We start from the raw sequence: 25,450 nt of genomic DNA on the forward strand, positions 1-25,450 counted from the left end.
CTGTAGCAAAAACACAATGACATGCTCCGTTAGCCTGATTTAAACTGTGTCCGTTATCTTCCAGCCTTTCTAACACTGTGTAGGAGTGAATGTCCTGGGCCCAGTCTCCTATAAGCATCATCATTATGTTGAGAAGCTTTTGGGAAACCTGGTCTTGTTTTGTAATTGTTATTCTGACATGTTTTAATCATTTTCTACTCATCTGCTCTTTTATAGATGATACCATCCCTAATGAGAGAGAGACCTGTCTCTGATCCTGCTGCCAATCATCCTGCAAATTTATCAAACTAGATGAATTTAAAGGGGACATGAAACATTTGAAAAGTTTTCTAAGGGATTAAATATAATGGAATTTATTTGGGGGAATTTTTTATATAAAATGTTTACACACTAAATTATAATATATTTATGTTTGTTACGTTTGAGCTAGGGTGCAGCACTGGTGACGTCACGAGGTTGGTTGGTTTAAGATCCCAGGCATATAGCTAGAGGAAAAGAGCTTATTGTTTGTGGAGATTATGGATGAAGACGAAGCTGAACTAGGCTAACATGGAGCATTTGCTCAGAGATCTTTCCTGTATAAACCTGAGCAGGACTTTTCAGATGCTTTTCTGAGAGCGAGGGGTTTTGGGAGTGTTTATTCTCTCTCTACGTGGAGCCGTGCAGAAACCCTGCAGCGCGACCACAGCAGGTACTACCATCCAGTTAACTAGCTTGTTTTTATACATTTAGCTATTTAACATGTAAAGTCCAGAGTTCATTAAGACTGAATGAAACGTACATGATTTAAGTGGATATTGAAACACCCAGGCACTGTTTTGTTGATAAACCGTTCAGTTTAGAAGTTTACTGGGTTAAGGCTTACTGGGTACTTAGGAATTAGATGTTCTTTCGGGGGATCAATCGCGCAATCTGTTTTTCTGTGGCCATGGGTGGATGGGGTGTACGATGGCAACGCGCCACGCTGTAACATAACAGGGGTGGGACTCCCAAAAGCTTTGTAATTCTAAGAACTTCGTTAACTCGTACTTAAGATTGATTGTTAATTAAAGAGTGTTTCCCCAAACCCTTACATAACTAAAGTACTACATAAACTCGCTCGCAGATTAACGAGTAACCCGACCCAGTTCTTATTCTAAAATAACTACTTTTAGTTGATTCTGCTTGTTTCAGCACCTTAAACACCAGAGATAACAATTCTGTTATTATTTCCGTGATTGATTCTATGCTGTGTAATGTTACAGTAATGACATCAGTTATCTGTATGTAGTCTAATTGGGCACTTATGAACTAACCAATCCAAGTCACGCATAAATCATTAAAATCCAGATTAATATATATATATATATATATATTTTTTTCATTTGTGTTGTGTATTTAAGAGTATGTTATCAATGCCTAATTACATGTTTAAAAATATCAATTTCAACATATTTCTACTTTTTTGTGCATAATAGTGAATATATACTGTTATTATTATTATTTTATATATATATTGTTAACATGTTAATCCAATGTTTGTGTTTTGATTGCGTTGTTTTGAGGGAGGAGCCAACAAAGACGTTCTTTGAATTTGTTTATTAATTTTTGCTTTGAGAAGCTGTTTGGGAAACTCTCTCAGAGCTGACTTATTCGTTATTTGCTGAGATTAATCGTTTTCAGGAAACCCACCCTTACGCTGTTATCCCTCATAAAATGCCCATCTAATCACAGCAGGTCTTTGTATTAAGAGACGTTTACACATCACTAATGACCGTGAGTGCTTTTTTAACCTGAAACTGGGCTCTGGTGCTTCAGTTAAGCTAAAATTGTTGTGCCTTTGAGGAAAAGCTCTTAACCCTCTCTGCCCAAACTCCTCCTCCGCTTGCCAAAAAACCCTCTGAGCCCTGATGTCCATTGTTTGTAAAATGTGTATATATGTATATTGATATATTTTCTTAGTAATTGTATATAATAAATGTTTTTTAAGATGTGTTGTGCAAATGTCAATATTTAATATTTCCCATTACGATACACATCAATCAGTTTATCTTCATTTTCACTCTGCAATACATTGAGGGTAACCCTCATTTTAAATGCAGCCGAGCATTTAAACTTAGACACTGGAAAATAAATGTCAAATAAGGAACTTCAGAAATAATACAATAACAATTAAATGGTAAAAACATTAGAAAAACAAACACAAACAATATAAGATTTAATTAAAAATAAATAAAATAATTCTGAATAAAAAGATAAGTGTACAGGATAGCACATTAAGCAAAACAAAATAAAGAGATAAATAAATAATTAGAATAATAAAAGATAAACACAAATAAAAATAACAGGGGACTAAAAAAGGAAGTAGCTTAAAATAACACTAAGATTATTAAGAAAGTAAATGATAGAAATATAATAAAAAGAAATTAAGAAATAAAATAAATAAAAGTATGAATTAAATGAAATAAATAAAAATGTAAAAGGCCAAAAATAAAATAAAATAAACAAAAGGACAAAATAAATAAAAGTATGAAATAAATAAATTAAATAAAAATCCCAAAAGGTAAAACAGAAAATAAAATAAAATAATGAAATAAATAAATAAAAATCCCGAAAGGTATGTGTGGAGGGTTATTTGTGACATACTACATAAATAAATGAATAAATATATTCTTGCTTAAAACGTTCAATAAATATTTAAAATGAGATTTATTTAATTAAGTTATTGATTTAATTATTTAAATATGAAAACGATGCACAAATTATTTAATGTAGTTATTTTTTCATTAATTGGTTGTGACATTTATATTTAATTAATTGTTTAACTTAAATAAAATAATTGAATTAAGAATTTAATTATTTATTTAATTATATCATGTGCGCAGGTGCACTAAGAAATAATTAAATCTGTCAACATCAGCCATCAAACTCAGTGGGCGGGGCTAACTGCAGCTGTAACGCGCGTTCACTCTTTTCTGACTGCGGTAAAACCAGCCTCCACAGATCCCGCATACACTAAAGATTACAGCAATACATTTCAAAATAAAAGCCCCCTCTTCTCAATATCAAGTCATTCTGCTGTGGTGTGGTATTAAAAGGAATCCACATGTTATCACAGATCATTTTCACTTAGTTCTGATAGTAGACCCCGTGTAGGTGTCACTCACTTAATAATAATTATCATTGTGATGTGTAATTTCAAAATAAAGGCCCTTTACATTATAACAATTATTTAACTCTTGGTTAAGACCTGTATTATAATCTCTCTGTTATCACAGATCAACTTCACTTAGTTCTTATAAACCCCTTGTGGGTTTCATTTACATGATATTATTATGTGTACATTTAAAATAAATTACAACAAAAATACTTCTTTACTCTGGGTTTAAACTGTTACTAAAATGAATACACACGTTATCACATATCTTTTTCACTTAGTCCTGACAGTACACCACTTGTTTGTGTCACTCACTTAATAATAGGAAAAAATGTGTGTAATTTTAAAATAAAGGCCTTTTTAAAATTATAACAATTATTATATACCATTATGCCTTGTTATAACCAGGGGGCACTGTGAGATTATATATTATCATGAGGAATTGACAGAAGTTGAGAGATAAATAATAAAAGTTTAAAATTTAAATTGTCTTTATTTTATAAAAATAGACATCATAATGCCCTGTTCTTAAGTGAGATATAGTGTTATATAGTGCTTTCGAGCATCTATAATCTCTCTATTATCACTTACTGTGCAATCTAACCAATCAGTCTGAAACGATCGGAGTTAGCCCCGCCCACTGAGTTTGATGGTTGATGTTGACAGATTTAATTATTTCACAGTGCACCGGCATGCATGAAATAATTAAATAAATATTTAATTTAATTACTTAATTACACAATTAATTAAATATTTAATTAAATTCGTTTTCATATTTGAAAAATAAAATTAATAATTTAATTAAATAAATCTCATTTTAAATATTTACCGTTAATATTAATTTTTCTTTATTCATTTATTTATAGAATATTGTCACAAATAACCCTCCATAATAACCCTCCATAGCTGCTGCTTAGTTCAGTAAAATTCTCAGAACCTGACTTAGCCAGTGTGCAGAAAAAAATACAGCTCTGTGAGCTGATGTATCAGAACCGAGTCGCTGAGCTTTTCTCCGAGTGTTAGCGCTGTGATGCTACTCGGTAATGCTACAGCATCAGCAGCAGTTCAAAAAGAGGTTGAGTCTGACTTCACATGTGTCGGAGGAGGCGTGTGCTAGTCTTCACACTCCTGGTGGGGGGTCCTAATTAAGGCAGAAAAAAAAGAAATGTAGAAATAAAATTATATTTAAAAAGCTTTATAATGAGGAAGTTGAAGCTTTAAAATTATGAAACATGAGACATTATTCTGTGTTGAGAAAATGAGCTAAATATTTTAGTATAAAATTATTTAAATGTAATAAACTATGATTTTGATCAATTTCTCCATATGAACCCTTTTATTCTGGACTTATTCTGGAGCGCCCTCTAGTGGTGTAATAATGAACCCTGAACACAGTGCATTCTGGGTATTCCCCTTACAAACCTACAGCTCCAGCAGAGTCCCAGGCTGCTCTGGGTCTGAGGGAAGAAGAGATGCAGAAATGTGTAATTTAATGTAATTTTATCAGCGCGAGGAGGAGATGATGACTCCTCTTACAGGATTTATTTTATTTCTGCTGATTTATTTTCTCTGGGCTGTGTTTGCAGGTGAGTTTAAGCATAATCATTAATCAGGGTTTTGTTTGTTTTGTAGATTATATATTTATTTTTATATGATTTTAATATTTTTTTTTTATTATAGGTAATAATTTGTATTAATGCGAGTAATATAAAACAGAATGATGATGAAACAATAACGTTATATGGCCTAGTGAAAATCCTCCTGCGACGCTGATGACTCTGAGTGCGCGTCTAAACCGTGTTTACGGTAGCCGCATGCGCACGCGCTTCTACTGCAGAGACTGTAAATAGAACATAAACTATTTGTTTTGCAGCTTAATAAACATAATTTACCAGTTTTAATCAACACATGTACACCAGAAACACACAAATACCCATCTGTAGAACAGTGTAACATTTTATAAATGTTTGGAGTGCTCTAAAATAAACAAATCAAATGGTTATCTAATGAAGTCTGGAATAACACTTCCAATTCCAAATTCATTATGTATATTTCCAGTTATAATATTATAAGATAATATCACACCACTAAATTCTTAAAGACCTGTTTTGTGACATTACTGTATCATTTTGGAGTAAATGGATACCAAACCTAGGAGAAATTGTCTGTTTGGTTTTGTATAAAACAGATTTTGGAGTCCCATAAAATCAGTAAATTATACTGTTATAAAGACCATATACTATGTCATTAATAGTATAAGTATCAAGTCATATTACTGTATCATTTTGAAGTAGTTGGATACCAAACTTAGGAGAAGTGGCCATTTGGTTTTACATAAAAGAGATTTAGGAGTCCTATAAAACCAAAAATTCAACTGTTATCCAATGACTCCACGAAATCCTTGAAGAACATATACCATGGCATTAATAATATAAGTATCAAGTCATATTCCTGTAACATTTTGGACTAATTGGATACCAAACTTAAGAAAAATGTCATTTTTTTTTGCTTAAACTAGATTTTGGAGTCCTGTAAAACCAGAAAATCGAAGATTTCTCAAATACTACCACAAAATCTTTAAAGAACATTAATAATATAAGTATCAAGTGTCAAATGGGATACCAAACTTGAGTCCTATGCATAAAACAGAGTCCTATAATATTGAAAAATCAAAAATTTATCAAATACCACCACAAAATCATTAAAGAGCACATTCCATCCTGTTAATAATTTAAGTATTAAGTGATAGTACTGTATCATTTTGTCTGTTGAGTTGTGCATAAACCACATTTCAGAGTCCTATAAAACCAGCAAATCAAATTCTTATCCAATGACACCATGAAATCCTTAAAGAACACATTCCATACTAATAATGATATATGCAACAAAATATTTTACTGTATCAATTTGAATTTTATCAATGGATACCAAACTTAAGAAATATCGATGAACCCACTGTTTTATTTCTGTTTCTCCACAGATAAACACTCTCTGTTATATCTCTACACCATGCAGTCCAAAACCTCTACTATCTACGACTGCACTGCTGTAACTCTGCTGAATGACAGACAGATAGATTTCTACAACAGCAGCTCAGATAAACCCAGAACTGCTAAACAGAACTGGCTGAAGATCATTTCAGAATCTGACTGGATAATCAGCACTGAGAAACTGCAGTACGACACACAGCTGTTAAATATGCTCATCGTCACGCAGATCAATGAGTTCAGAAACTCTCACTCAGGTGAAAAACTCGGTTTTTACCTTATTTTGTCTTAAATATCTAAATTCAACTGTTCTGCCCAACTTCTTGTTAGAGTACTTTTGCGTCAGTGTATCTTATTAAAAAAAGGTGTTGAAGTTTTCCTGAAACTCTTCCTCAGCCTCCATTGTCTGCAGCATCTAGTAAAAGAAAATATTCAGAAAAACGAGTCGATCAAGAAAAGCATCGTGTCTACATCAACCCGTAAATTAGTATTCATGGCCCCGCCCACCTCGGTTCGGTCCTCTGTGTGTAACTATAGGTTTAAATAGGATCTCCAGGGAATTTTGCGTTTTACAGAGACTCTAAGACTAGGTCAGTATAGGCTGAACTGCACTTAGCAGGACATTATTACACATGTTGTAAAGTAACATATAACATTGTAAAAACTGTAATTAGTGTAAAAATGTCTTTATTTTAAAACATTTCTAACTGTTGTCCGACTCACTGCCTCCTGGTGTCGCAGTGCTGTTAGCCAATCAGAAGCGATATGTTTGCATGTATGAATATTCAAAAGAAAGCGCAGAAATCCTATCTTTTCTCCCCGCCCCCACTCCTCCACCAGACTAAAGCAGTGTTATAAAGGATCACCGGAGCACTTTTTTCACAAAATACAGCTCATATGGTATTCATTTATACTAGAGACACAACTAGACATTAATTTTTATTAAACAAATAAAAACAATGGAATGAGACTTTTAAAGGAGTCATATCTGTTCATCAGCTTAAAGCAATGTTATTCTAAATATCAATTAGAGGTCACTGTGTCTTTCAGTGTTATGCTGTTACTGCTGTGATCCATAAATAACAGCACACGTGTGGATTAATAGGATTAATAGGACTTTAAAACATTTTCATTCGTTTTTTTGCTTGAAAAACATACATACAAGTTGTATAAAAATGTTGCTCTAAATTAAAAAGGTTAAATACTGATTAGTCTGTGTCTAAAAATCTGTAAGTGAATTCTGACTGAATGTGTTCTTCTGTTTAAGACCGTCATGTTCTTCAGTGGAGGCACGGCTGTGAGGGTGAACAGAGTTCTGATGGATCTCTGACTGTATTAAACAGTATTAATGAATTTGGTTATGATGGAGAAGATCTGATTCAGTTTAACTGCACCTCTAAAACCTGGATAACCCCGGAGGAGAAGAAGAACAGAGAGAGGGAGGAGGAGAAGAACAGAGAGATGGAGGAGAAGAAGAACAGAGAGATGGAGGAGGAGAAGAACAGAGAGAGGGAGGAGAAGAAGAACAGAGAGTGGGAGGAGAAGAACAGAGAGAGGGAGGAGAAGAACAGAGAGAGGGAGGAGAAGAAGCACAGAGAGACGGAGGAGAAGAAGCACAGAGAGAGGGAGGAGAAGAACAGAGAGAGGGAGAAGGAGAACAGAGAGAGGGAGGAGGAGAAGAACAGAGAGAGGGAGGAGAAGAAGAACAGAGAGAGGGAGGAGAAGTGGAGTAAAGCCTTTAATGCTGTTAGGAAATGTGATCAGTGTGAGGAGATACTGAAGATGTATTTACAATACAGAACTACTGACATCACACAGAGTCACAGTGAGTATCTGGGGGTGGTAATATGGGTGATATTAGTATGATAACTACATAATAACAATAATATACTGTATTCCTGCACTATAAGATTAAAATCTTAAAATCCTTTAAATTTCCCAAAAATCATCAGAGCTCCTTATAATCCGGTGCTCCTTATGTATGAATTCTACTAGTCAGGTATTAAGGTGCAGTAAAGTACAGAGATATACAGGAATTTCAGTAAAGTTTCTCCAGCACCAGGACTGGAGCATTATTAGCATTAGCTTACTAGCTCTAGCAACGGCTAGTGCTAGCAGTTAGCTGCTAATGCTAATGCTGCTGCACCCAGCCTTAGTGGAAAAGGTTAACATCCAGCACTCTTTTGACTTGAATGAATGAAGAAAATTATCTTTTTTTACATTTACAGTTTTGTTTACTTAGCTTAGCTTTACCAGTCTCACCCTGGCGATACCCCTGTTCCTTACTAGTGTCATATAAAATGCACCATATAATCCGTTGCGGCTTATGTATGAATAAAGACAAGAAAATAGACGTTCATTGATAGTGCACCTTATAGTGCAAAAAATACAGTAATTAAATAATAACTTCATTTAGTTCGACTAAGCCATTTTACTGATACTAAGGAAAAAACACAAAATGTAGAGACAATAATTACATCAGACAATACATACAGTATTTACACGCAACACAATCTGCATGTGATGAAGGTGCAGATGTTATTTAACTGACAGTAAACGGTAGATAATGTTTAGTTCAGTGATTATAATTAAGAGATTGTATAAACAGAAGAAAATTAAGAGGATAAAAGGTGAAAAAAAACGTTTTAGTTATTATAGTTTTGCTTAAACTGTGAACACATTACATCTAAAAACTGCTTTTAGCTACCAGTTAGTCATTTTTTATTCTGTGTTTTATTAAATACTGATTACTGCAATTACATTGCTTTCTCCCTTTAGCGCCACCTGTTGTTCATATATTTGCAAAGAAATCAGTAAGAGACTCGAGAAAGCTGATACTGACCTGCATGGCCACGGGATTCTACCCCAAACACGTGAAGATGAGTCTGAGGAAGTTCACCACTGAAATTCCTGATCATCTGATCACATCTTCTGGAGTCAGACCCAATGATGATGGAACCTACCAGCTGAGGAAGAGTGTGGAGATACAGGAAGATGATTCAGCAGATTTCAACTGTTACGTGACTCACATCTCCCTCACAGAACCAGTGATTAAACAATGGGGTAAAAGAGAATGATGCGCAGGAGACACTCTGATTATGTAATGATTTTAGTAGATCTATTTGGTACCGGACAGTTTAATTAACGTAAAAGGGCTCCAAGTAGTGGATAGTTACTAAATTATATTTATTTCAGGGGTGAATTCTTCCATTTTCAAAAATTCTATAATCAACTCCAGAAAAAGAACACTTAGATCAAGGTTTATTTGAAGACACACGAGTACAGTAGCAAATATAGTTGATTTATAAACCATAAATATAGACATTAGATATAAAATTGTAGCGTATAAATGATAAAAGAAGGCATGCTAATATTACTCAACTTCTGAGATGAATGAAATTATGTATGAATTCTATCAGTTAGGTCATAAGGAGCAGTAAAGATACTCTGATGAATAAAAGTATAATGACGTTAACGCTGCTAACCTCGGCTGAGTAGCGCTGATAATTGAGGCTGGCTAGCGCTGCTAATGGGCTGAGTAGCGCTGCTAACCATGGCTGAGTAGCATTGATAACCATGGCTGAGTAGCATTGCTAACTGGAGCTATGTATCACTGCTAACCAAGGCTGAGTATCACTGCTAACCAGGGCTGAGTAGCGCTGCTAACCAAGGCTGAGTAGCGCTGCTAACCATGGCTGAGTAGCGCTGCTAACTGGGGCTGAGTATCACTGCTAACTGGGGCTGAGTATCACTGCTAACCAAGGCTGAGTATCACTGCTAACCAGGGCTGAGTAGCGCTGCTAACTGGGGCTGAGTATCACTGCTAACCAAGGCTGAGTATCACTGCTAACCAGGGCTGAGTAGCATTGCTAACTGGGGCTGGGTAGTGCTGCTAACCGTGGCTGAGTAGCATTGCTAACTGTGGCTGAGTAGAGCTGCTTACCATGGCTGAGTAGCATTGCTAACTGGGGCTGGGTAGCGCTGCTAACTGGGGCTGAGTATCACTGCTAACCATGGCTGAGTAGCATTGCTAACCATGGCTGAGTAGCGCTGCTAAACATGGTTGAACAGCATTAATAACCAAGGCTGAGTAGCGCTGCTAACTGGGGCTGAGTATCACTGCTAACCAAGGCTGAGTATCACTGCTAACCAGGGCTGAGTAGCATTGCTAACCAAGGCTGAGTATCACTGCTAACCAGGGCTGAGTAGCGCTGCTAACCAAGGCTGAGTATCACTGCTAACCAAGGCTGAGTAGCGCTGCTAACCAGGGCTCAGTAGCATTGCTAACCAAGGCTGAGTATCACTGCTAACCAGGGCTGAGTAGCGCTGCTAACCATGGCTGAGTAGCATTGCTAACCAAGGCTGAGTATCACTGCTAACCAAGGCTGTGTAGCGCTGCTAACCGGGGCTGGGTAGCTCTGCTAACCAAGGTTGAGTAGCGCTGCTAACCGGGGCTGGGTAGCTCTGCTAACTGGGACTGGGTAGTGCTGCTAACCATGGCTGAGTAGCATTGCTAACTGGGGCTGAGTAGAGCTGCTTACCATGGCTGAGTAGCATTGCTAACTGGGGCTGGGTAGCACTGCTAACTGGGGCTCAGTATCACTGCTAACCATGGCTGAGTAGCATTGCTAACTGGGGCTTGGTAGCGCTGCTAACTGGGGCTGAGTATCACTGCTAACCATGGCTGAGTAGCATTGCTAACTGGGGCTGGGTAGCTCTACTAACTGGGGCTGGGTAGTGCTGCTAACCATGGCTGAGTAGCATTGCTAACTGGGGCTGTGTAGCTCTACTAACTGCGGCTGGGTAGTGCTGCTAACCATGGCTGAGTAGCATTGCTTACCAAGGCTGAGTAGCGCTGCTAACTGGGGCTGAGTATCACTGCTAACCAAGGCAGAGTAGCGCTGCTAACCATGGCTGGGTAGCTCTGCTAACTGGGGCTGGGTAGTGCTGCTAACCGTGGCTGAGTAGCATTGCTAACTGGGGCTGAGTAGCGCTGCTAACCGTGGCTGAGTAGCATTGCTAACTGGGGCTGGGTAGCGCTGCTAACTGGGGCTGGGTAGCGCTGCTAACTGGGGCTGGGTAGCGCTGCTAACTGGGGCTGAGTATCACTGCTAACCATGGCAGAGTAGCATTGCTAACCATGGCTGAGTAGCGCTGCTAAACATGGTTGAACAGCATTAATAACCAAGGCTGAGTAGCATTGCTAACTGGGGCTGTGTAGTTCTACTAACTGAGGCTGAGTATCACTGCTAACCGTGGCTGGCTAGCACTGCTAATCGTAGCAGGACAGGAATAGTTATCTTTACAAAAAATAACTAAAATAAGGCATACCTAAAATATATATATATTTTTAGGTTTAAAATTTCTGGCTAAGCAAAGCTAAATGTTACGCTAAAGCAAATGCTAATGCTGACCGTTACTAAAGCTAATGCTAATCTCTCATGATAACGGCACATGAAGAACTTCTCCATTGATCTTCGGTTCTATCTGAACTCTGCTGCACAGCTGTGTTAGTTCAGTTTATCACTTTAAATTCTACACTTTATACCATATTTTTATCTGCATCATATTATCACTTTTACTGATGCTCTGTGTTTTTGTTTGTGTTATTTTAGATGGAAGATGCACAGACTGCCCAGACAACGTTTCTCATGGTTTATTTATTAGAGTTGTTGTCTCAGGGTTGGTGGTGCTCTTGTGGTCTGTGATGCTCTGTTTTCTGATTGTAAAAAAGCGTGAGTAGATCTGTTTTATTACACATCCTCTATTTCCTATTCAGTAGATCAGTATAGTTACGGTTTTCCTCAAAAATAAAAAAAATAATACACCCTTTATCTGCCACTGTTGTTATTAGTTATTTATGTAGAGTACTACCGGCACAGTTTTGATGATTCAGAATAGAAACATATGAAATATATGATCTAGAATTTAGATCATATATCTTACACTCACTTTCTTTATTAGAACAGAATGAATGAGTGTAAATGTAAGTTGTGTATTTATACTGTGATGTGTGTTTAACAGGTGCGAGAAGAAGAGAAACAGATCTACACAAAGTATATGAACAAATCTCTCTTTCAGGTAGGTCATTTTAAAGAACAAAATAAAGAGCATGCTGCAAAACAACACACAAAACACACTCAATTCTGCACAGCAATATTAGCAATATATACCAGATTTTTTGCATTATAAGACACATTATGCTAGGGGTGTTGCTATGTTTTCCTTCTCATTCAGCAGGTGTGAAGCTAAGCTAAGCTAAGTAAACAAAAACTGTAATTCTTTATAAAAATATAGATTTTAAAGAGAAACGAGCGCTGGATGTTAATCTACACAGATTTCTCTCATGAAACTGTTTATTGGGTGAGTAACGCTTAAGCTTCCCAAATTTTCTCTAAGGCTGGGTGCAGCAATATTATCTTTAGCAGCTAACTGCTAGCGCTAGCTGCAGTTAGCGGCTAATGCCGCCTGACCGTACTACACTGAGGAACCCTGAGTGTTCTGGTAAGCCAGGGTGATATTAGCTAGCGGTTCATCCCACGTAGCTTGTTTTAACACAGTAAACATGCAGACTACAGTCTGATATAATTACCTCTGAACGGTGAAAGAGCTAGCGCTTAGCACGGTTAGCGGCTAATGCTAATACTGCTCCAGTCTCGGTGTTGGAGAACTAAACTGAAATTCCTATATAACTCTGTACTTCAGTGGAGTGTCTTTACTGCTCCTTTATACCTGACTGATAGAATTCATACATAAGGAGCACCGGATTATAAGGAGCTCTGATGATTTTTAGGAAAATTAAAGGATTTTAAGTGCTCCTTATCCACGATTTTACCTGAACTTTAACCTTTCCCATGATTCGTAGCTGAAGCCGATTTTTGGTTTCCGGTCAGAGTGTTTACATCATGTTTACTTTGCTGCTTTAATAAAAAACATGGACTGTAATACTCGGTGATTGCACAGTACAGGTGTTTTATTAAGTTGTGGAGACTGTGTTTAACAGTGCCTGACCCTTCCATGCTTTCAGAGTGAGTAAATTAGACAACATGAAGCTAAGTATTGAAGTTATCTATCTATATTGATATAGTTGATATTCCTCTTTTCCGAGGGCGTAGATGGCGAAGAGCTACAGGATTTATCTTTTTAGTTTTTCTTTTAGTTTTTTATTTCCTTTTTATTATTATTATTATTATTATTATTATTATTATTATTATTATTATTATTATTATTTTAAATAGTTTTGTATTTTTGCTATTTAACATATTTGGATTTTCTTTTACTGTTATTTTTATTATTATTATTGCTTTTATTTTTGTAGTTCATTTATTTATTTGTATTTTATTGTATTATGTAAAAGTTAGTTTTAGCTCATTTTAACTCATTTTTGTTGTATTCATCTTATTTTTTTATCTTAATTTTTTATCAATTAATTTTTTTTTCTAATTCTATTTTTATTTTTTATTTTTTATTATATCTATGAAGTAGAGCTGAGTCAGACGTGGGTTGGGGAAATCCTGAAAGCGAACGGAGCCGGACGCGGACAGTGTTTATGAAGCTGCTGGTGTTCAAATTTAAGTATGAACTTTTCAAAAACAACTTAAACTTTTTTGAGTTGTTGTGGCACCCGACAACGGCACACGTCCTGAGCTCATATTATATGAGCCTAAGATCATATAGCTGAAACATTAACGTATGTAGGACTTTAATTAAATTGCATTTAAATTTAACCTTGAATTTTTAAAAGTACGGTTTTATTTAATCTTCTTCTTACTCTGCTGCACAGCTGTGTTAGTTTAATTTATCACTTTAAATTCTACACTTTACACCACATTTTTCTCTATATGATTTTATCACTTTTACTGATGCTTTGTGTTTTTGTGTGTGTTGTTTTAGATGGAATATGCACTAATTTCCCAGACAATGTCTATCTGGGTTTAATAATTGGAGTTTCGGTCTCGGGGGTTTTGGCAGCGCTTGTTTTTTTGATGCTCTGTGTTCTGGTGGTGATAATAAACAGTAAGTAGATCTGTTACACATCTTCTATTTTTTTTCTTTAATAAATTATTACTGTTATAATTTCATGTATCTTTTAGGAAGATGGCCGTGTGCTCTAGACCAGCGTTTCTCAACCTTTTTTCTATCACGGCACCCTTTAAATATATGCGAGATGTCAAGGCACCCCAGTTTACTGACGGGGGGGGGGGGGGGGGGTGGGGGGGGGAGAGGTGCTGGCGCAGTACTTCAGGTGAGAACGAGGGGTGTTGCTGGCGGAATATGAAATAAAATAGCGCGTGCATCGCGTGGGGGGACAAAAACTTTACAGTGTGTCCCAATTTAAGGGCTGCATCCTTCAGAGGCTGTATTCGAAGACAGATTGCGTCACAGCTGCGCAGTAATACACCGCCTCTGTGGGTCGCTTCAGAGTATGCTGCCTGTGAATTGGGACACACCCCGACACGAGCTGACTCTGGAAAGGAAATATGCACGTGAGGCGCAATATTTTGACGGCACCCCCGATGAAGCCAGACGGCACCCCAGGGTGCCGCGGCACCCTGGTTGAGAAACACTGCTCTAGACAGTTCAGAGAAATCAGGAGAAAATACTAAATCATTTTTCACAGTTAAAGTGATTTTTTGTAAAAACAAATATTGTATAAAATGACCATGTGCTGACTCCTAGCAGTATAATGATTAATTAAGATAATTAAAAGAGGTTACAGTACATTTTTTCTGTACATTATATTATCAGTTTTACTGATGCTTAGTGTTTGTTTTTGTTTATTTTATTTTAGCTGCAAGATGCCCTGACTGCACAGACCACATCTCTCAGGGTTTAATGATTGGAGGTGTGGCCTCAGGGATGTTGGTGCTCCTGTGTCCTGTGATCCTCCGTGTGCTAATAAAGAGAATAATGAAGTGTAAGTAGAGCTGTTTTATTACACAGGTGGGATTTTATTTAAATTGCATTTAAATGTATTTATTTGTGAATTTTAGAGAAGTACTGCTTTATTTAACCTTCTTCTTACTCTGCTGCACAGCTGTGTTAGTTCAGTTTATTACTTTAAATTCTACACTTTACACCACATTTCTATCTAGATCATATTATCACTTTTACTGATGCTCTGTTTTTGTTTCTGTTCTTTTAGATGAAAGATGGACTGACTTGCTTTATAACATCTACTGGGATTTAATAGTTGGAGTTGTGGGGCTTGTGCTGATCCTGTATTCTGTGACCCTTTGTGTTCTGATATGGAGAATAAAAAAGAGTAAGTAGATCTGTTTTATTTACATCCTCTGTTTCCTCTTCAGTAGATTAGTACTGTTATAATCCTCTGTATCTGGGATTTACCTGCATCTCAGGTGAACAGATCAGAAGCGCTCAGTTTTAAGGTAGGAGTGTAAAAGAGGTTGATAGAGCTGAGAGATGTGCTGTGAGGTGATCAGATGATCATATCTGATATATCTCAGTGTGGTCAGAACTTCTCCACTGATGTACTAATTCTACTAATTAATCATGGGTGTGGATAATTTTGGGTGTAATGTGAAATTAACCAATCATAGTGTCTGTTGTCATTCCCTTTAAGAGGCAGGTGAGCTCTGACTTTGGCACATTCGTATTTTAACAGTGCAGCGTTTTTGCGCGTCTCAGCAGAGGAAACTGACCTGCATGTTCACGATGTGAAGATACACCAGCAGCTCAATTAAGGGAACAGCAATGATATTTTATTCTTTATTCTATTTACTGTTGATGTAAAAGCAGGATTTTCACTGCAGCGTGTTTATTTGAGGGCACCCAATGCGCACAACGCTCCTGCATGGCTAAGATAGAATTGGACGGGTGACTGTTGACTGTTGTCGGGGGTGGCATGGTGGCTTAGTGGCTAGCACATCTAGGGTCTTGGGTTCTGCATGGATTTTCTCTGGGGACTCTGGTTTCTACCCACAGTCTGAAAACATGAAAATGAGATAAATGAGATACTCTAAAAGATACTAAAAAAAAAATAATATTCTAAATTAATCTGGTGTGTATGTGTGAAGTGAGTGGCATGCATGTAAGTGTGTGTGTGTGTGTGTGTGTGTGTGTAAATGTATGTATGACTGTGTGGCCAGATATGTATTTGCACTCTGTTCTGGGTAAATGCTCTAGTGGATGCAGTCCTTCAGGTGGAAGTTTGTTTCCGGTTGAGAGTACGCTGTGTGCTATTGGCTGCCGCTTCTCGCCGGTGTGTGGATGACTGCTGAGTATGAATAGTTCTGTGTAAAATGTGTAAATTGCAAAGTGTCCTTGGGTCTCAAGAAATGCACAATATCAATGTAACTTCATTAATTCATTCTTTCTTTAATTTAATCAGTCAGTGGAGCTCCTGTATTTCCCGCCGCCAAAATAGAAACACGGCAGATATTTACCTGAACACACCTCACTTTCAGACCATCACGCCCATCAGTGTAGATACATTTCTAAACTCCAATCCGATTTTAAAAGGTGTGAAATACGATATCAGTTTTACTGATGGTTGTTTTTTTGTATTTATGTTCTTTAAGATGGAAGAAGGACTAACCAGCTTAACCACATCTATTGGGGTTTAATGATTGGAGTTGTGGTGGTTGCGCTGATCATATATTTTGTGATCCTCTGTGTTCTGATGATAAAAAAGAGTAAGTAGATCTGTTTTATTACACATCCTCTATTTCCTCTTCAATAAATTAGTACTGTTATAATCCACAAAACTTCACAAGCTACAACAGATTTATTTTTTAGAAAATACTAAATCATTTCTCACAGTTAAAGCAAAGTTTTGTAAAAATATTGTATAAAATAACCAAGCGTTGCCTTCTAGCAGTACAGCATGTGTTGTCAGGTTAAAACCTGTAGTAATACATGGTACAACTAAATCGTGATACATGTAAGACCAGCTGAATCCTGATTAATCTGTAGTAGATCTGTTACTATGAAACTCTGCATCTCATCAGCAGTTTACACTGTGCTCATAAATCTTATTAAAGGAACCGTTTTACTCAAAAAAATAGAATTCATCCTTTATTCTACAGTGTTGTTCATAGTTACTCATGTACAGTACAAATAGCACTGTTTTATTGATAATTAGCTAAAATCAAGATAAAATGACAGCATAGAATAAAAGTTGAAAATTAAAATATGAAGGACTTTTTGTAATTTATGTAAATTCTTTATGAAAATAACATTTATAAGATATAGTGCTGTGAAAAAGTATTTTCCCACTACAGATTTCTTTTAGTTTTGTTTTTTATTATATTTTAATATCAGAAAAAGAAACCTGAGTAAATATAAAAATCACTTTTAGAATGAAAATGTAATTTATCAAGGGAGAAAATATATACAAATGAATCGCACTGTGTGAAAAAAGTATTTGCCCCCTAAATCTAATAACTTGGTTGTATAACTGCAACTTAATTCAGACACACTCCTGGCAACCACCAAACCCAGACCATCGGGTTGCCAGATAGAGATGCGTGATTCGATAGTCTACTGTTCTTGAGCTAATCTGAATTAAAAATGTATTATAAATATCTACAGTAGTGTTTGTGTGTGATTTTCATCATATTTTAAGTGAAATATAAATTTCATGAATTCTAAAACTGGGGATACGTGATTATCTTCCACTCTTCTTCTCTTTTCTAGGGGACAGTAATGAACCACTTCCTCAACAAGCAGGTAAGGTGTCTTTCTTTACATCCGGAATAATTAAATCAATGTCCATATTTTCATGATAAAGCTTTTGTTGTAGTAAAACATGATAAAAAAAAGTTCTCATCTTTGATGAATAGCACACCTCTGTTCTCCCACAGCGTTCAGAGATCCAGAAATTTTAACAGTTTATCCAAAACACCCTTCAGACTGGGAGATACGGGGCATAATTTCCCCTGATAAATTACTTTTTACACCGTTATCCAGCTCAAAGAAGGTCCACACCTCCTTACTAGAATACGAAGAGCTCTGACATTTAAAACGAGGCATTAATAACTTAAAAAGTGCTCAAGAAGCTTATAAAACACTTTTATGTAAACACTGTTTACATCCCATAATGCTACTAGCTTCAGCTCCGAGCACCGCCATTGCTGTACTGATAATAACATAGACATATATACATAGACTCCTCATAGTCTCCTGGCACCGGCTGATGCTATGCGTATTCTATGCATATATATGTCTATGTTATTATCAGTACAGTGATGGTGGTGCTCGGAGCTGAAGCTAGTGTTATGGGATGTAAACAGTGGTTTTTAATAAGCTTCTTGTGCTTTTTTAAGTTATTAATGCCTCGTTTTACATGTCAGTGCTCTCCGGATACTAGTAAGGAGGTGTGGAGCTACTTTGAGCTGGATAACGGTGTAAAAAGTGATTTATCAGGGTAAATTATGCTCCGTATCACCCAGTCTGAAGGGTGTTTGGACAAACTGGTAAAATTTGCTTTGTTTTATTTAAATATTGATCAGTACTGATGTATAAAATGTGTGTGTGTAGAACAGGATGAATGAGTGTAAATATAAAATGCATTGCTGTTATATCGTGTGGATTTGGCAGGTGCTGAAATTGCTGGTGATGCTGAAGATTCTGCAGGTAGGTGGAATATTATATTTATTCCAGAGAAATATTACGGTATTACTGTATGTACAGCTGCAGTGGAAATGTGTTTAATGCTAATATGGTTACATTCAGGTGTTCAGATTTATACTTTTAATTTTCCTCTTAAGCTCCAGTCAGTGCAGTGCTCCATAGTCCTGCTCTAATCACATATTTATCACTGATATTTTCACCCTCAATTCCAAAAGACATTGGTAAAGAATGTTCATCATGTGTTTTCTATTATATTGTGAATAAAATGTGTGTCTATGCAATTTGGAACCACTGCAGTCTGTTTTTATTTACATTCACTTACATTTTTACACAGTGTCCCAACTTTTTAAAGAACTCTTGTTGTAATATCACACAAAAGATCAGCTGACCACTGATCTAAAACTATCAGTTTCTGAATCAGTTTCTCTGATTTTGCTATTTATAGGTTTATGTTTGAGTTGTTTTATTCTATAAACTACAGACAACATTTCTCCCAAATTCCAAATAGAAATATTCTCATTTAGAGCATTTATTTACAGAAAATGAGTAATGACTGAAATAACAAAAAAAGATGCAGAACTTTCAGACCTCAAATAATGCAAAGAAAACAAGTTCATATTCATAAAGTTTTAAGAGCTCAGAAATCAATAATTGGTGACAAAACCCTGTTTTTTAATCACAGTTTTTATGCATCTTGGCATCATGTTCTCCTCCTCCACCAGTCTTACACACTGCTTTTGGATAACTTTATGCTGCTTTACTCCTGGTGTAAAAATTCAAGCAGTTCAGTTTGGTGGTTTGATGGTTTGTGATCATCCATCTTCCTCTTGATTATATTTTAGAGGTTTTTAATTTGGTGAATTCAAAGAAACTCATCATTTTTAATCCAGATCAAATTAGTGATTTATCTAAACATTGTTCATATGCTTGGATAATATCTGAATCATTATTTAATCAACAGAAAGGAGGAGCTTCTTCCATCCTATGGAAGATCTCTAAATACAGTATTAAAGATCTGTTCTGTTTCTGTTATTGTGGTGTTTTCTGTTCACCTTCTGCTGCTCTGCTGTTTTACAGATGAAATAGAACTTAATTATCCTTCTGCCAATCCAGCTAAAGGTCCTGCTACCCATCTACCTGAAGGTCCTGCTACCCATCTACCTGAAGGTCCTGCTACCCATCTACCTGAAGGTCCTGCTACCCATCTACCTGAAGGTCCTGCTACCCATCTACCTGAAGGTCCCGCTACCCATCTACCTGAAGATCCTGCCATCTACCAGATCCTACTGCCAATAAACAGCCATCCAATGGATAAGATGTACTATTAACCATACAGTCCACACTGTGGTTTACTCTTACAGACTGTTCCACGCCTCATTTTTCCTGCTTTTACGGTTATTTTTCTTCTTCTGCTGCTGTTGTTGAGGAACGGCTGCTCAGCTTCCTGTAATTGGTCTGAAAGTTCGAACCATCCAGAAAAGCGCTTTCACACTGCAGGAGAACCGGACCATGGTTCAGAAGATCCGGACACAGACCACCTCTCTTGGTCGGACCAATATCTGGTCCCTCTGGTCCATTTCTTGTGTTGTGAATCAGAAGCCTGCATTTATACGGAGTGGAATCCAGTAAAGAGGTCTAGGATTGAGCTCTTTGATCTTGCCTTGCCGTAAAATTGTGTTAATTGTATTATTTTTGTGTAATGTGTGTTTTTTTTGTTGTGTATTTTGCTGTGCAATATGAATGTGTAAGAAGGCAACCTATACCGCCAGTCTCCAGCAAAGTGGCAGAGCTGGTTGGTCTGGGACAAAAGACTCAGTATGCCCTGCTGACTAGGCTCAGCTGTGTGACACAGTATAAAGACCCAGTGAAACCTCAGTTCTCTGTCGCACCTTTGTAGAGGAGTGAGGACCAGTAACAGCTGGTGACAAGACACTGTTTTTCACTTTTTTGGGGCAAGTTTTCTTTGCTCTTATTTTAAGGTGCGCTTTTAAAGTGTCATTTCAGTGCCCAACTCACCCAGCTCCATTGGTGCCTTGGTATCAAACTGGCTCACAATCCCTGTGGGTGGGAGTTCAACCTTGTGTGCCTTTATTATATACATTAATAAATTTATACATCTAAAAAAAACCTATGCTTTTGAGTCCTCCTTTCCACAACAGGGTAACAGATTGTTTCTCTACACTTTCTGGAATCAGTGTGAAAGAAGCTTTAATATACTACTCAAACTGTAATATAAATGCAGCATTGATACAGTAATAATAGCAGCTATACTACACAAAAGAACTAATTGTGAGTGTGGAATTATGATTATCATAAACTTTGATTGTAAAATAAACAAAAACAAAATGATTCTTATTTCCTCAAAACAGAACAACATTAAATGCTTCACTACTGTAGAAATTATTTTTAAAAACTCTTAAACTCCAGTTAAACAGCTTTTAAACATGATCTGGCTGTACTTTAATTCAGCATCAGCATCATCTCACTACATGATCAGATTACAGTAGCAGCAATGCTAGCGTCTATAGCATACCTGTCAAGTTTTAGATTTAAGAATAAGGGATATTTTACTCTGTACGCTTAAAGCCGTCCCACCAGCCCAACGAAGGTTCAGTATCCCTTACATTTTAAGACAGGTTTACAAAAAATCTAAAATAACCACAAGTGAACCACTTACACACTACAATTAGATTATCAGAATCTGAAATGTTGTGCACATTCCTACATATGTCATTCTTTTAATACAGCCAAATTAAAAACCCTTTTCTATATATTTTTTTAAAAATTAAGATTTCATGTCTTTTTTGTAATAAATGCACTCTTTTATATGATATATTTTTTATTTATTTAATGGCTTCCCCACACTGACCCTCCTTTGCAAGCTGATTGGCTGTTTCTCCTGAAAGGCGGGACTTTCTCCTTGAATCGGCTCCACGATTGGTTAAGAGACACAGAGCGGTCAGTGCCCTGTCTCCTCAATAATATAATTTTTTTTTATTTAATAGAATACGGGAAATTTACGGGAAAATACTTATACGGGAGGACGGCGGGAAGGAGGAGTAAAATACGGTAGTTTCCCGGCCAAAACGGGAGACTTGACAGGTATGGTCTATAGTAAGTAAAACTCGTTTACTGTAGAAAAATATAAATATACAGGTACGTTTTCTTTCATTTCTGAGTGAAATACTTTATTATACTTTCTAAAACTAAAAAAATATATATTGGATAAATAGTTAGGTACTATTTTTAATTTGAGTTTTTAGCCGATTAGCTCCATTCACTCCTATTCATTTAGGACTCACTCGCGGGCTCCCTCTAGCGGTTAGCGGTGGATTTGCGGTATAATGGGTCAGATATGGAGTGGGGAGTCTTTTTATACTCTACTATCATAGACTGTATATAGCTGGACAGAGCATCGTCTCTCAAAAGTGAAGCCACCACAGGTCGGGCGCCCCCTGCTGTTCGGCTGCAGAAAGCCGTGTAACTCCACCCATCCCCATAGGTTTCAATGGCAAAACAGACAAATTTCAATCACGTTTTTTTCTAATATACTGTAATTCTACCTCCATTATTTAAATGCAGCAGCTAGTGTAACCTCTGCTTATATTGTCACATTTTTATACCCCCACAGTATTCGGTTTTTAAAACGTTATTCAGCTCTATTAAAAAAAGGTGTGGTTATGGTAAAAGGGCTGGTTATGGGCGGGACCAATAACAGACCGTCAGCTCAGCTCCGCCCCGCTCTGCAGCCTGTGACCGCGAGGCAGCCCTCAGGGGCGGAGTTATTTAAATGAGTAGGCTGCTCTCCACAGTCTTTCTCCCTCCTCTGGTCTCTACTGCGCAGAATCAGGTGGCAGGATCTCCAACATGGAGGAAGATTTTGGCTTCATTTTCATTGAATGAATGGGAACGGAGACATGGCGTTCATCTTTTTTACAGTCTCTGTCTACTATAAATAAAAAGGTAATTCTATCCCATAATATGTTAGAAATTAGCTAAATCACTGTAACTAAGGTAATAACTCCCTGTATGTATTACAGTGACTTATAATAACATTTGTGGAATTACAGTAAACCACAAATAATTTAACTTTTTCTATTTTACATTTTATGTTCTTCTGTTTATTATTAGATAAATCCATTTAAAGCTTAATTTACACACTAAATATATGATATATAATACTTTATATATTACTGGGTAGTGATTTTATCTGTGGTTTGGCTGTGAGATTGAGAAATACTTTAATGTTGAAAAACTGTTGCATCAGTTTCAACCAGTTGCAATGAAATGAATCAGTTCACTCCAGTTCAACCGACTCCTGCTCACTTAAAAGAACCGAATCATAGAATCGACTCGTTTCTGTGTTCGAGGCTAGAGGATCTCTTTCTCCCAGAGTTATCTATCCCGGATAAATGGTTTATTTCTGTGTTTATAATAAAGCGAGAAGATGATGATGAGATCTATCACAGCTCTTCTGCTGTTCAGCTTTCTCCTGATCGTGACTGGAGGTGAGTTTTAATCTGTTTTAGAGTTTATTTAACTTTTAACTTTCAGAGAGAGAAAGAGAGTTTACTTTACACAGACTGCAGCAGAGTTTCACATGACATCATGATAAATAAATACGTATATATATATATATATGCTTATTTATTTATTATTTATATATATTTGCACTGTTAGAATCACCAACAGTGCAGAAATACCACTAGAGGATTTTGGGTGTGTCAGACACTAGAAAGCGCTCTACAGTGAGTCTGAAAAGAATCGGTTCATATGGAGAAACTGAGCAAAATCAGAGTTTTTAAACGTTTGATCGAATTTTACACTTAAATTTAATCTTATTTCCTCAACACAGAACAACACCAGCTGCTTCACTGCTGTAAAAATAATTTATAAAGCTTTATATTTATATATAGTATGTAATGCACTGCACTCAAAAGTGAAGATTCAATTAATAAATAAAATTAATATGTATTGTATTGCCCCCCCCACACAGTAAATTTTGCAGCTCTAAAAATGACAAAATGTTTTCAGAGATAAAGCCTTAGTTATAAAGATACAGCACTGAGTACTAGATAAAATTAACCCTTAAATTTCACTTAACGTCAACTTTAGCTTAGCCACAACTACCATTCCATTTAATGGCGTTAGCTTAGCATAGCTTGCATAGGTTCCAATTACATTCAATAGGGTTAGCTTAGCCTCGGCTACCGTTAAATTACATGGTGTTAGCCTAGAATAGTTTCCCGTTACATTCAATCAGAGACTGTAAAAAAAGATGAACGCCATGTCGCCGTTCCCATTCATTCAATGAAAATGAAGCCAAAATCTTCCTCCATGTTGGCGATTCAGAGACCAGAGTCTGCGCAGTAGAGACCAGAGGAGGGAGAAAGACTGTGGAGAGACAGCCTACTCATTTAAATAACCCCGCCCCTGAGGGCTGCCTCGAGGTCACAGGCTGCAGAGCGGGGCGGAGCGGAGCTGACGGTCTGTTATTGGTCCCGCCCATAACCAGCTCTTTTACAATAACCACACCTTTTTTTTAATAGAGCTGAATAACATTTTAAAAACCGAATTCTGTGGGAATATAAAAATTTGACAATATAAGCAGAGGTTACACTAGCTGCTGCATTTAAATAATGGAGGTAGAATTACAGTATATTAGAAAAAAACGTGATTGAAAGTTGTCTGTTTCTCCATTGAAACCTATGGGGATGGGTGGGGTTACACAGCTTTCTGAAACCGAACAGCAGGGGGCGCCCGACCTGTGGTGACTTCACTTCTGAGAGACGATGCTCTGTCCAGCTATATACAGTCTATGCCCTTTACAATCAAAGGCGTTAGCTTAGCCTCGGCTCACCTTACATTCAATAGAGTTAGCTTAGCCTCGGCTACCTTTAAATTACATAGCGTTAGCTTAGGATAGTTTCCCTTTACATTCAATGGCGTTAGCTTAGCTTTGGTTCCCATTACATTAAATAGCGTTAGCTTAGCCTCGGCCCAATTTACATTTAAAAGCCTTAGCTTAGCATAGGTTCCCATTACCTTTAATAGAGTTATCTCTGGAAGACACTCAAAACACTAAGTAAACAGAAAATAATTAAGTGAAACAGTAATGTAAACTAAAAAAATGCTAACATGCTAACGTGGAGAATATGAACAAACTATTTAGTAACAAAATTATCGGGTGTAAAAGTTGAGACCTATAGTATTATACAAAGAACAAGAAAAAGTGGATTTTGTTGGAATGAGACCTTTAACGTCTTTTTATTCTGTATAACTATATAATTACATTCTATTCTATATAAGTTCTTGTATTACATAAAGTTTAATAATGTTTAAACAGAAAATTAATCTTATTTCCTCAATACAGAACAACATCAGATGATTCACTGCTGCAGAAATTATTTAAAAAAAGCTTTTAAAATCCAGTTTTACAGCTTTTAAATATGATCTGGCTGTACCTTTATTCAGCATCAGCTCTCTACATGATCAGATTACAGTAGCAGAAATGCTAGCATCTATATTACATAAAACCTGTTTAATGTAGGTAATATTTTTAATATGATTTTTTAGCCGATTAGCTCCATTCACCCTGTTCATTTAGGACTCACTCTCAGTCTCTCTACAGTCTTTTTAACGGGAAGTTCTAGCACAAGGGACTTTTGTTCCAGTTTAACATTCGTAAGTCATGAGTAACTCAGTATCGTGGGAAGAATAAGGGAGGATGGTG

The 25,450-nt window shown here is 36.6% G+C and overlaps 1 protein-coding gene and 1 long non-coding RNA gene across 6 annotated transcripts in view; one reads left to right on the forward strand and one right to left on the reverse strand.

Annotated features, from left to right (window-relative positions):
- LOC125788897 (uncharacterized) overlaps positions 1 to 9,151 on the reverse strand; it is a 73,529-nt gene extending 64,378 nt beyond the window's left edge. The window contains exon 1 of the long non-coding RNA XR_007429869.1: positions 9,083 to 9,151. This is a non-coding gene — a long non-coding RNA (uncharacterized LOC125788897). The remainder of the gene's footprint in view (positions 1 to 9,082) is intronic.
- The window catches only part of LOC103042049 (uncharacterized), a 40,856-nt gene extending 20,469 nt beyond the window's left edge, over positions 1 to 20,387 (forward strand). Inside the window, exons 1-14 of one of the 5 annotated variants that reach the window (XM_049472797.1) lie at positions 4,532 to 4,722; positions 6,117 to 6,380; positions 7,391 to 7,948; positions 8,902 to 9,186; positions 11,739 to 11,858; positions 12,148 to 12,204; positions 14,017 to 14,139; positions 14,915 to 15,040; positions 15,269 to 15,388; positions 16,665 to 16,778; positions 17,782 to 17,814; positions 18,685 to 18,720; positions 19,795 to 19,908; positions 19,998 to 20,387. In XM_049472797.1, coding sequence (XP_049328754.1) covers positions 4,656 to 4,722; positions 6,117 to 6,380; positions 7,391 to 7,948; positions 8,902 to 9,186; positions 11,739 to 11,858; positions 12,148 to 12,204; positions 14,017 to 14,139; positions 14,915 to 15,040; positions 15,269 to 15,388; positions 16,665 to 16,778; positions 17,782 to 17,814; positions 18,685 to 18,720; positions 19,795 to 19,908; positions 19,998 to 20,032 — 2,052 coding nt within the window. In that variant the 5' untranslated portion in view covers positions 4,532 to 4,655 and the 3' untranslated portion in view covers positions 20,033 to 20,387. Of the gene's footprint in view, positions 1 to 4,531; positions 4,723 to 6,116; positions 6,381 to 7,390; positions 7,949 to 8,901; positions 9,187 to 11,738; positions 11,859 to 12,147; positions 12,205 to 14,016; positions 14,140 to 14,914; positions 15,041 to 15,268; positions 15,389 to 16,664; positions 16,779 to 17,781; positions 17,815 to 18,684; positions 18,721 to 19,794; positions 19,957 to 19,997 lie in introns of those variants that run through there. The other 4 variants (XM_049472798.1, XM_049472796.1, XM_049472794.1 and 1 more) reach the window with 4 other exon arrangements.
- The last annotated feature ends 5,063 nt before the right edge of the window (positions 20,388 to 25,450 follow it).

The sequence above is a fragment of the Astyanax mexicanus genome, unplaced genomic scaffold, assembly GCF_023375975.1.
Source record: "Astyanax mexicanus isolate ESR-SI-001 unplaced genomic scaffold, AstMex3_surface scaffold_31, whole genome shotgun sequence".
In the NCBI taxonomy this organism is placed as follows: domain Eukaryota; kingdom Metazoa; phylum Chordata; class Actinopteri; order Characiformes; family Acestrorhamphidae; genus Astyanax; species Astyanax mexicanus.